Raw genomic sequence first — 12019 nt, 5'->3', positions numbered from 1 at the left:
TTTGCCCTTAAATCCGGGTGTGACAAAGAGAAATGACCTTTACTATTTTCTCTAAATTGATTTTGATGATTGATGACCATCACAACCTAATGGACTAACTAGTTTGCCTAGTTGATTAATTTTCAGGTGCATAAGTCTATCTATCTCAATTCTAAGTCGATTGTCTGGAATACCGTAGAATATTTCAGACAGGAGAAGTGTTTTGGAGAATTCACCAGTGCGCGGACCGTTCGGGCCGTTCCGGTGGACCATCCGCGACACCTCGGTGAGCCTCAGACAAGAACTATGCAAAATTCACATTTCTACTATGGACTGTCCGAAGGAGAGAAGAACACCGTCCGGGACCAAGCTCCGACTGTCCGGCCTCAGACGTGTACCATCCACCCATTGAAAATCAGAAAAATCAGAAGGTGCCAAGTTCGATAAATAGGAATTATAGCGTCCTCGCGGACCGTCCAGGGTGCATGGCCGGACCGTCCGCCCGTTGGAAATCAGAAAAACCCGAAGGTGCCAAGTTCGTTAAATAGAAATTATAGCGTCCTCGCGGACCGTTCGGGATGCACGACTGGACCATCCGCGACTGCTTTATTTGACATCTGACGACACATTTAATGCACTTATAGCCATTGATTTAGTCGTTACTGCTGACCGTTGTGATTTCAATCGTTAATGTGCAGGGCGGACCGTCCGCGTTTGGCAGAAAGTGGGCAACGACTAGGAAGTGGTTGGTGCTTTATCTAACATCTAACGACACATTTATTGCACTTATAGTCGTTGATATAGCCGTTACTGATGACCATTGCAATTTTAGTCGTTGATTTGCAGGGGCAAACCATCCGGACCAGGAGTGCGGACCGTCCGCGATTGGTAGAAAGTGGGCAACGGCTAGGAAGTGGTTGGTGGCTATAAATACAATCCCAACCGCCTCCATTCACTTCATCCAAGCATCCCATTCATTCTCATTCAATACAAGAGCAAGCACTTCATCCCAAGACACATTCAAAGCTTCAAAGCTCCTCCAAGTGCCATAATTGTGATTAGTGCCTTGGAAAGTCTAGAGAGAGTGTGATCTTGTGATTTTTTATTGCTCTTGTTGCTTGGCTTTCTTAATCATGCTTTCTTCGTCTCTTTTTAAATTCTCAAGTGACTTGTAAAGCTAGCAAGAGACACCTATTCGTGGCGTGATCCTTGCGGGGTCTAAGGGTGTGTTTGGTTGAGGAGTGGGGGAGAATAGAGTGGCTTCATTCCATTTTTTGGATGTTTGGTCTCCAACAAAATAAGAGTGGAGTGGCGCCTGAATATCTATATAAAAATTTACTATAAATAGTTGGAACGCTCCCGCTCCACAAAACGACCGAATGAGAGCGTTTTCCCGAACGCGAGTGCTCTCCTCCTCTCGTCCCCTCTACACTCATACGACTCTCCAATAAAACAAAGAATGGAGCGGCTCCGCTCTATTCTACTCTTCAACCAAACAAAAAATAGAGCGGCTCTGTTCTTGCTAAACACAAAATAGAACGACTCCATTCTCAAATACTGGAATAGAACCACTCCAGTCTATTTAACTCTCCAACCAAACGCACCCTAAGTGACCCTCGAGATTAAGAAGGAGCACTCAACCTATCTAAGTGACCATTTGAGAGAGGGAAAGGGTTAAAAGAGACCCGACCTATGTGGTCTCCTCAACGGGGAGTATGTTCTTTGGAACCGAATCTCGGGAAACAAATCGTCAGGTGCTTTGTGCTAATCTTGTATTGCGATTTGATTCTTCCTATCCCCTCTCTCTAAGTTCTCTTGCTTGCAATCTCTTTGAGTTTGCTCCCAAAGTTATTCGTATTGATTGAGCAACTCATTGTAAGCAGAACTCTCTTCCACACTCTGATTTCATATTACTCATTCTAACTCTAAGGGTGTGTTTGGCATGGCTCTGCTCCACCCCAGAGCAGCTCTACTCTAAAACTCTGGGTGGAGCAGCTCTGCTCCAGAGTTTAGATTGTTTCTCATAACCAGTGGCAATGGCGGGTAAATAACTCAAAACTCCATGACTAGGTTGCTTTTTTGGAGTTTTCAGAGCAGCAAAAGAGGTACTCCAAAAAATTGTACTGCAGCTCCAAAAACTCCATAGAGTTTACAACTCTGGAGTTAGGGTGTTTGGCATGCTCTGGCCAGCTCCCCCTTGAAGTTTTGCTCTGGAGCCATGCCAAACAGGCCCTAACTCCGGGTAAAGTTCGTGTTCAAAGTTTATAATTTTCAGGTTTCGCGTATCCACTCCCTCCAGGCGACTTTCACAGGGTGGAATTTTCTTTATCCTAAACAAACCCTTAAGATCTAAGATCGTGTCCAACAGTTCACCCATATGATTACTAAAATATTGTTTTGCATTATAGACTGCACTATATACAGAGTATAGTTTGAATATAGTTATTAGGATGGGAAAACTGCTGGAGCTAGTCTGAACTTCGGGACTCATGCCTGCCTCGCACAGCGAAAGAAGCTTGGAGCCGACGGAGTGACGAGCTTGAAGTCAGCTCTTCAGATCGTGTTCAACAGTTCACCTATATAGTTACCCAACAGTAAACTATATTGTTCTTAGATTAGAATTTGAATATGAGTATAAAGATAGAGATAGTCTAAGCGATGTTTTTTTAATCATGAGCGATGGGGGTCTAGGGGACCGGAGTATATCCCAATGAATATCGAGACAAAGAAACACGAGGCCTTCTATTCCATCACGCGGACCCGGCCCAGACGCCCAGTGCATGGTGCAAGGCAAACAAACGTGCCTAGTGCCTCAACCGGACCCACACCTCCAGTTTGAATGCGCCGGCGCCCTGTCTCAAACAAGGCGCCGCTGCCTTCCAACTAGCCGTTGCGCCGCCCCTCTTCCCTCTTCAACGTTCAACCCCGCAAAACTGTTCGCCACCAAAGTTCCCCTACTCTCTCTGGATCTCACTTCCTCTATCCGACTTTCTCATCGCTTGGCGCGCCCTCCCATCGCCGTGATTGACGAACAGCCCATGGAGGTGGACGCGCCCGTCCTCGCGCCCCAACAGGCCGTCACGCCCCCAGCGGCCGCGCTGGCCAAGAAGACGCTTGCATCAGACGTGACGGCGACCCCCAAGTCCAGGGTCACGAGGAGGAAGACGCTCTGCGACATCACCAACCTGAGCAAGCGCGAGCCGGTCGACGTGCCGGGCGAGCCGGCGTGCCCGGAGGCGCCGGCACCGGCGGACGCGGGCGGCCTTGAGGGGTTTGCGCAGCTAGTCGAGGCAAGTTCTCCCATTCGTAATCCTGGCTTCTTGATAGCTGGCTTGGCGTGTGTGTGGCTAACGTCGCTCTTCTTTTTTCTCATCTCACGGATCAGGAGAAAGCGGAACTCGTGAGGCTCCTCGCGGCGAGAGAGTGAGTCTCAGCGCGCTCTGCTCCGCCCCTGTGATTCGTCATGGTTCTTGGGGGTGTCCCCTTTTGGTCTGACTCCAGTGGATTTGGTTTGGGTGTTTGTGCAGCGAGATCATAGAGCTGAGCCGGGCTGAGATTCAGAAGCTGCGCCTTGCCAACTGGGAACTTGGGCGGGCCCATTCCCAGTTGATGGCGGTATGTTCCTCTGCTTCGGCTCCTCCAATTTTCATCAAGAAAGCTTGGGATGTTCAGTTCTTGGTTGAAATCTTCACATCTAAGCATCTTGCTTATCGTCTTGTTTCTTAATATTGCAGGAGGTTAACCTCGGAAGAAAAAGGGTAAGTACAAGCTTGACCTCGTCAGAGGCGGCAGATTTCTTCACAACATGTCGAGCAATAATCTGAGCCTTGGTTTCTTTTTTCTCACTCAAGTTGAAAGCGTTGCAACATGAGCTTGCGTGCTCAAGAGCCAGCCTTAAAGCAAAAGCGTCTGAACTGGAGGTACGACGGATCCAGGACAGGAAGCTACCTTTTCTCCCTAATCTAATCAGTTCATGTCCATGTCTAGTCATTTATCCCTTTTAATGAACAACGGTGTGCAATGGCCGACTCCTTGGCTTCTTGCTACAGGATGTGAAGAAGACGATGCAGCGGCGCAACGCACCTGTGCAAAGGACGCAGCATCTGGGTCCTGACAGAGCTGTGCAGACCAGGGATGGAGATGTAGTCGATGCGGAGCCCGCTTCGGACGCATCGTCTGCGAGGAGCATCCAGAGGGCCGGGAACGCCAGCAGGAAACGAGTGCTGAGATCTCGATGTATAATAATAACCCCCAATCCTAAGTTAGCCGATTATCCACAAGACCTGGTGTCGATTTCATCTGAATCCCTGACCGAATGCCCAATGTTTTTCAGCTCTAGGACCTACGGCATCTTCGAAACCGATGCTTTCGAAGGATAGGGATGCCTCTCAGAGACGGTAAACACTAAAAAGCTTAAAACCTTGCTAAAGTTTTCACGGTTGAGTTTTGCTAAGATCATTGGCCTTCCTCTGCAGGAAGTCCATGAGAACACCCGAGTTGAGCAGCCGCACGGAGGACTTGTTCGAGATAGAGGACGTCCAGCTCGCAATCGGCAGCTGCAAGATCGATCCAGAGAGTGCTTCCGGCAGCGAGAAGCCTGGGCACCCGTTCTTGCGCAGATCATCTCTTGGAAGGCCGATGCGGCAGGCCAGGGAACGAGTCACCACCTACAAGGAGATGCCTCTCCATGTTAAACTCAGGAGGCCCTAGAGGTTGTCAGGTTTTTAGCCAACGATTCTTTGGTGTGTTTCTGCATCTAGTCAAATGCAGATAGTGTGTAGTATCTCTCCGTGTGAAAATTTTGTGTGCGTTTGGCTTATCGGCATTGATACCTGGTGAAGGGTGCTGTGTAATCTATTTATCCTGTTTGTGATTCTAGTGTTGATCCAGTGAAGAAATGTCGCAACTCGCAAGTATAATAGGCACCGGACTAAAAGTAGTAGTTCAGTTTACATTCCAGAATGACAGTTCATTCGTCTAGGAATCCAAGTCAAACTTTAAGTTGAGTCGTTGCTCTGAACTGTATAGCTAGCAGATGCGAAGTGTTCTTTCACCAGAGCAAGAGCTTTCCCTCTGTGAGATATGTTGTTCTTCACTGACTTGGGCATCTCAGCATATCTGCATTACATGATATGCAATCAGTGTGAAGAAAGGATGCAGGAGAAGTAGGAACTGTCAGGATGCGTTCGATACTCACGTTTGTTCAAAACCATCTGGCTGGAACACAGGATCCCACCCAAAATAATTAGGGCCTCTAGCAGGCACGATCTTTCCCTGCACAATGAGAACCAGTCTCAAAACATGATATTCCGAAAATAAATATGCTGCAGCATTCATCAAAGTGGTATGGTACAATCAAAACACTTCCTCCTACTGTAACCAAGGCAATCATGCAGACAATTTGGAACAAGGCTAAACAATCTAACATGGTTCATGGTTCATTGTTTCTCTCTTTATGCTCCAATAGATAAAATCGTACACATGTTACAGAATTGTTCCACTGTGGTTTGCTACTAAAACGAAATGAAGTTAGTAAAAGATACTCCCAAGATACAGTTTGCTAACAGCAGCACTGTAGCGAGGATTTTAGTAAATCAGTTCATCCACAGCTGCATCGGACTTCAGAACTCCACAAACAGAAAATGGCATCTTACCGCAGTTTTGCCAACAAATGTGATTGGTTCCTCTCCAGGTCCAAGAGCAAGAGAGAAGATGCACATAGCAAACGCTGATTTATCTTCATAAGCTTTTAACAGATTATTTAAACCTATAAACAAAAGGTGCATGAGGTTATTTAGTCAAAACATAAAATAACCAGGAGCACAAGAGTCGAGAATCAGTTGGCTCTATAACCTTCATGCCCAATCTTCTCAAGAAACCACTTTCTGTTCATTCATGTATGCAAGATATCCAAATAAACAACAGATACATTAGTAATGGCATTGAAGACTTCAACATTAAGAATTAAAATGCAGTCTGTTATGTTGGTCAAGGATGTTTATTAAGTGTGACTTGGGGATAAAATTGTACAGTTAGAATGCTTGAGCAATACAAGGACTTACATGTAGGGTCCTGCAGCAGAAAGATGTGCATGTCAAATTCTGCATAACTGATTTACAATAACTCAATGAGAAGAAGAACGCAAATAAATCACCTGGTAGGCCTTTGAGCGCATTAAAACATAGGCAGGTGTCCTCCACCAGTACAGGCCCATTCACCTATATGAAGAGCATGATGGCTGATTTTAACCAGAGTACCAGACCCAAAAGCTACTTCATTGGATATATATCCCAATATGCGGGCAGTCCGAAACATGGAAGTACCTGAGATGCAGCGATTCGTGCTTTCTCTTTGGATATGTACTCTGGCTCCCCTTGCAGTTCAGGCACTGCCTAATTCAAATTCCACCGACAATATGTACAAAGAGATCTTAAGTTTTGTGTTAAGAAAGAAAATAATAGCAATACATGAAATAATATAAAATACTCTCTCTGTTCCAAACTACACTTCACTTTGGATTAGACCTAAGTAAAAAAATCCTTTAATTTTAACCATGTTTATGAAAAAAACATCAACATTTACTATACCAAATTAGTTTCATTAAATTCTTCATGAAATATATTTGGTAGTGCATTGAATTTGTAAATGTTAATAGATTTTCTAGAAACTTGGTCAAAGTTAGTGACGTTTGACTTAGGATAGAGCCAAAGTGAACTATTTGGAATGGAGGTAAAAACATGATACATCGTCAAAAGTTCATTTGTAATTAATTTAGATGCAGTGACCATGGTGAACTGGATGTGGGGTGTGCCACATTAGGGCTTGTTCGTTTTGCTCTAAGTCCATGTGGATTGAGTAGGTTTAAATTCCAAACAAGTCAAAATCTTTTATAATTTTTTTTCAATCCCATCCAATCCATATGGGATAGGAATAACCGAACAAGACCTTATATGAGTCAAGGTTATTAAGGCGTCGCCTAGGCGTCCAGGCGGCTGTAGATTCTGGGCGTCGAGTTCGCCGCGCCTTGGGTGCGTATGGCGTCGCCATGGCGTCCAATTTCGCCGCGGACGCCACGGACGCGGGAACGGACGCAGGAGTTTTAAGTTCGCGCGATTACAGGAAAGGGTTTTAGGGTTTCATGTCCTGCGCGCCGCCTCTCATCCAACCTACGTGCAGCCTCTCCTCCAACAGGCGCGCTGCCGCTCCTCCATCCGGTGCGTCGCGCCGCCGCCTCCTCCATCCAGCGGCCGGCCTCCTCCATCCGGTGCGCCACTCTGCTCTTCCTCTTCCTCTTCCTCTGCTCTTCCTCTGCTTCCTCAGTTCATCTGCTGACTGCTCTGCTGCTGCTCGCCTGCTCTTCCTCTGCTTCCTCAGTTCATCTGCTGACTGCTATTTTATGTCTTACTGTTTTAATATGTCAATATTCATAGGTTAATGTAGCTTGCAGCTTGAAAGAAAAGAAGAGGGGTTGGATCTTCGATAAGAGAGATGGATCATGCATGCTACAAGAACAACAAAGAGAAGTGTAGAGTACATACCAAAGCATGGACAACAAAAAGGCTTGTATTGTATTCTCTAACCTTACCAATTTTGCTATTGCAAGTGTTAGATTGTTAGGATTTTTTTGCATATCCTCGCCTAGGCGATCCTCATATGGCGTCGCCTCGCCGCACGCCTAACTCGCCTAGGCATTTGGAAGGGGGTTGGTCGCCATGTCTCGCCTTAACGCCTTAATAACCTTGATATGAGTTGATTATTTTCCATCAGATTTTTTTAAAAAAGAGTTGTAATATTTGATATGATGTTTTTCTGTTCTGGGTCATTTGGCAATACAATGGAGATGCAATATCAACTCTCAGTGTAGGATGTCAGAATCTGAATTTTCAAATGTGGGTAGTCTGGACTTCCATTCCATGTACCAAACTACATATGGTATGATTCTTGTACCTGTGTCCATCATTGTAACCCAAGCTATTAACAAATTCTTAATCAGTATTAATCTCAGAGCAGCAAAAAGAAAGGAATCGCGAGGCTGCATTTAGAATTCAGGTCGTCAGTAACTAAACAATGCATTGGTTACAAGTCTTTTCAAGCTGGAACGCCTGATGCAGTCCACCTACCCTTATATATCTGTATTTTTTCAAGGTTCGCTACCAAACTGTCATATGGATTTCCTGATTGTATCACACAGCAAGTTGTTGACACTAAATTGGATCACACACCAGCTAGGTCTAGATCGTCCGGATCGCCACGGACCGGAGAACGCAACAAGGATATCAGACTTACATGGTGAAGACCGGAGAGATTTACAAGAAAACCACCGAAGCATAATCAACCATGCTTACGTGACAAAGAACGGCTAGTTTTTGGGCAAACTAGGAAAGTAACTGTTAAAGGTTTCGTTTGGAAGGGACCCTGTCAGGACAAGGACGTCATAGGGTTGCCCTAGGTGGACCAACAAACCTAGAGCATCATCCTTGGTCATCGAATCCAACGATGAACACATGGGGGTTGAAAGGGCAAAAGAGAGATAGTAGATTAGTTTTTGTTCAATTGGATGTTGGATAACTCAATCGGCTGTGATCCATAGAGAAGGGGTGACCTTATCCCAGTATAAAACAAATCCAAAATGTGTTCTCCACGCTTTCTAGGTCAAAGACCGATTTTAAAAACAAATCGGTTCGGAATCCAGAAAAAAACAGTATGTCCGGCCTCCAAACCCGGCCTGGCCTGTCCTGGGTGACGGTCAGACCAACTTTGGCAGGACAATTTTGAGTGTCAACCCAAGCCCTTGAGAAACTCCAGCAAAGCTTTGCTATCAAATTACTAGCACCCTGAAGGTATGACAGATCAGAGAAAAAGGCACGTGGTGTTATCTGTCCTGAATCTCCGGTTACTATAATCCAAAGAATTCGGTAGTCTGTATCATCAGCGATATAAACTGATCAGATATAAGAAGGCCCCGTAGCTACTGCGAATTTCTCGATTGGCAGGGAACCACAAGCCGAAAGGCCACAACTCAGCGATACCACCCACTTCAGCCACCAAGTCAGGGTGGCGCGCACTAGAAACGCTAGCGCGAAAACCCTCTCAGCTAGACTGCTAGTCGTGTAAGGATGCAGATGCGGGGGCGGGAAGAGAGAGGAGGTACTCACGGTCGAGCTTGAGCGACTGGAATGGGACGGAAGACCCGAGGATGGCGCGGACCTCCTCCAGCTTCTTGGCGTTGCCCGTCACGAAGGTCACCGCCTTCGGCAGCACTCGCGCCGCTGCCGACATCGTGCGGTGGTGGGATGTAGCCCGTTAGAAACTTCTTCCGCAGGATACGGTGCGGGAAGCTGCAGATACGGCGCGGCGGCGACGACAGCGGCGAGAGATGAAGGGACCGGGCCGCCGGGGAGAGATGTCGTTTGCTGGTTTCCGTTCTGAGTGGACCGGAGCGAACGTGGGCCGGTCCAGCCTGAGGTCGACGGCTAAGTCCGGCCCGTGTCTGTTTAGGACTTAGGCCGTGCTTGACAGAGATGACCAATCCAAAAAGGATCGGGCCAACCAAATTAAATTGTCTTAATTGATTTTTTATGTAAGGAAACTGTGCCATTTTCCTCTCTTGATCTCTACTAATCCTTAAGGCAATAGTGTAGACTAAGCACAACCATGCTCCCGCCTCCATCCCGACCGTCCGATTGCCGGATCAACCCCCGCCTCCATCCCAACCGTCTGATTGCCTCGCTCCCGCCCCCGCCGCCATGCGCGCAGCCGCCCCCGACCAAAACCCTCCCAATCCAAAGTGATTCCTCCGGGCCGCCGCGATGACGTCTCCCCGGGCGCCCCTAGCATAGCTCGTGTTCCATCGAGATCCAGTCGTCTGGCCGCTCCATCGAGGGGCTGATGGAGAAGGTGCTGTCCGTGAACATCCTCTCCTCGGACTACTTCAAGGAGCTCTTCAAGTACAAGACCTACCACGAGGTCGTCGACGAGATCTACAACCAGGTGGACCACGTCGAGCCCTGGATGACCGGCAACTGCCGTGGGCCCTCCTCCGCCTTCTGCCTCCTCTACAAGTTATTCACCATGAAGCTCACCGTCAAACAGATGCACAACCTGCTCAAGCACCAGGACTCCCCCTACATCAGAGCTGTAAGTGAACCTCTGCCCTCTTGGTTTTCTATTCAATGATTTATTTGCTAATTCTGCATGTACCGCTGTAGGAACATTTTTTTACCGATTGTTACGGTTTAGGGGGATTTAGTTAGCGAATTAGACCTTGTAAAGCATTGAACTCTACAAGAACTCTATAGGAAACTATTATTATGAGTAAAAACCATCATACCCACAACAATCAAAATGAAATAAATGGTCTGAAAACCAAAAAACAAAAAAATCTCTGATGTGGTGTAGCATATGCCTTTGCAGTTTCTCCGGCCGCAAAAGACCGGAGTAATACTTTCAAGATGGCAATTAATCCCCCAGCTCAGACTGAAGATAAACAAGTATGCCAATTTTTCATGTTTCTTCTTTCATTGAAATAAAATTTGCGCACAACTGGAAGTTAGTTACACAAATTTGTTCTTCTTCTACGATTTACCTGCAGAGGGATAGTCAGACAAGAAGGAATTTCCCTACTAAAAGGTCAAACTCGCCTACTAAAATGACTCATGTGACGCCTGTTAAAATGCTGATGGAGCAGGACATGTGGAAAGAAAGACGGCCTGATGAGGAGCCACTGAATGTTGTTGCAAGATTAATGGGCCTACATGAGCCTCCAGGTCAGCAACCCAATTTCCCTTTAGGAAGACAATTGGATAAGAAATATCAGTGTGGTGGTTTTGAAGAGAACTACTGGAATCTCAAGTCGAAGAAGGAAAGCAAATGCCACCAAAACCAAAAGGCAGGGCGACGCCATCAACACACTTGGAATGGTTCTGGTGACCAACCATCAAGAATCAGTAGCAGCCAGAGCATGCACCAAGGAAATGAGACTTGTGAGAAGAGGATGTCAATTGTTCATGAGAAGTTTGCTGAAGCAAAGCGACTAGCCACAGATGAGAAACTTCTTCATTTGAAGGAGTTCCAAGATGCACTGCAATTTTTAAGCTCAAATAGAGACCTATTCTTGGAGTTCCTTGACGAGCCAAATCCTCTATTATCAAGCAACCATTATGAGTTCCGACCTGTTGCACTACCTTCTGAATTAAAGCAAATAACCATATTGAAGCCATTAGAACCAGCAAAGAGAAAAGACAGCATCCTTGTGGGGAGACAACTGTTTTCAGATGGAGATGGAGGTGAAAGTGAACGAAACAGATACAAGCGCCATCAGAGTTTGGATGTTTCCCCAGCAAATTCAAAGTTGTATGAGCCAACAAAAATTGTAGTACTAAAACCAGGATTCCCCAGTTCTCATGACTCCAGGATTGCGAGGTCTTCATTATCATCAGCAGAAGACAATGAAGATGAAAGTATGATGGCGGTTGATGAAACCATGTGCTCAAGAAGGTTGGCAAAGGAGATCACTTGGCAGATGAGGATGCGGCTAAAAGACAGGCAAGACGAAGAGAGTATGCTCTCATGTGAATACCCTGACTTTTATATCGGAGATGACTCCTTCAGTAAATTAGAAGTTGAGATTCCAAAAGAGATGTGTGGTGAAACAAGTTGAAAACCAAAAAACAAAAAAAATAATGTTGTTGATATTGACTACTGTTGGGGGCCTTCGGCTTCCGAAGGTCCTCAAAAACATGATTTGACAATGTTTCCCAAGTGAAATATGTGAACAGATATCTTCGGAACCGGGTTATGAGTATACAAGAGTATGGTCAGGACGAAGCCTGAGCGAGACGAAGGGCGATTATGACGAAGGATAAGACGATGACGAAGCTATGCGCAGAAAAGCTTCGGTATGATAACAGTGAAGGGGAACCGACTTAAAGATGAAAAGGCAAATTAGACCTCGAAGAATTACTATAGAGTTGTTGATAAATGTAAAGGGCATTAATGTAATTTTACACGGGCTGCGTCCCTTGCCTATAAATAGATGAAC

The 12019-nt window shown here is 46.1% G+C and overlaps 3 protein-coding genes across 3 annotated transcripts; 2 read left to right on the top strand and 1 right to left on the bottom strand.

The window, feature by feature from the left end:
* Positions 1-2921: 2921 nt before the first annotated feature.
* Positions 2922-4868, top strand: LOC100284141 (shugoshin-1). Its single transcript, NM_001157038.1, has 8 exons — positions 2922-3269; positions 3365-3402; positions 3507-3594; positions 3714-3737; positions 3831-3899; positions 4029-4215; positions 4313-4376; positions 4455-4868. Exons 1-8 carry the CDS (start codon positions 3018-3020, stop codon positions 4687-4689), a joined length of 957 nt encoding a protein of 318 aa, NP_001150510.1. The 5' UTR covers positions 2922-3017; the 3' UTR covers positions 4690-4868.
* Positions 4869-4877: 9 nt separating this feature from the next.
* LOC100283993 (Inosine triphosphate pyrophosphatase) lies at positions 4878-9361 on the bottom strand. Its single transcript, NM_001156891.1, has 8 exons — positions 9135-9361; positions 6303-6367; positions 6134-6197; positions 6042-6051; positions 5833-5864; positions 5634-5746; positions 5177-5253; positions 4878-5097 (listed from the first exon to the last, which is right to left on the bottom strand). Exons 1-8 carry the CDS (start codon positions 9256-9258, stop codon positions 4977-4979), a joined length of 606 nt encoding a protein of 201 aa, NP_001150363.1. The 5' UTR covers positions 9259-9361; the 3' UTR covers positions 4878-4976.
* Positions 9362-9382: 21 nt separating this feature from the next.
* Positions 9383-10232, top strand: LOC103645378 (pre-mRNA splicing factor SR-like 1). The gene is made up of 3 exons (XM_008668441.2): positions 9383-9444; positions 9819-10116; positions 10188-10232. Exons 1-3 carry the CDS (start codon positions 9383-9385, stop codon positions 10230-10232), a joined length of 405 nt encoding a protein of 134 aa, XP_008666663.2.
* Positions 10233-12019: the final 1787 nt, after the last annotated feature.

Source organism: Zea mays, chromosome 1, assembly GCF_902167145.1.
Source record: "Zea mays cultivar B73 chromosome 1, Zm-B73-REFERENCE-NAM-5.0, whole genome shotgun sequence".
Lineage (NCBI taxonomy): Eukaryota > Viridiplantae > Streptophyta > Magnoliopsida > Poales > Poaceae > Zea > Zea mays.
The sequence above is the reverse complement of the archived record's forward strand: the minus strand, read 5'-3'. Positions and strand labels throughout refer to the sequence as shown.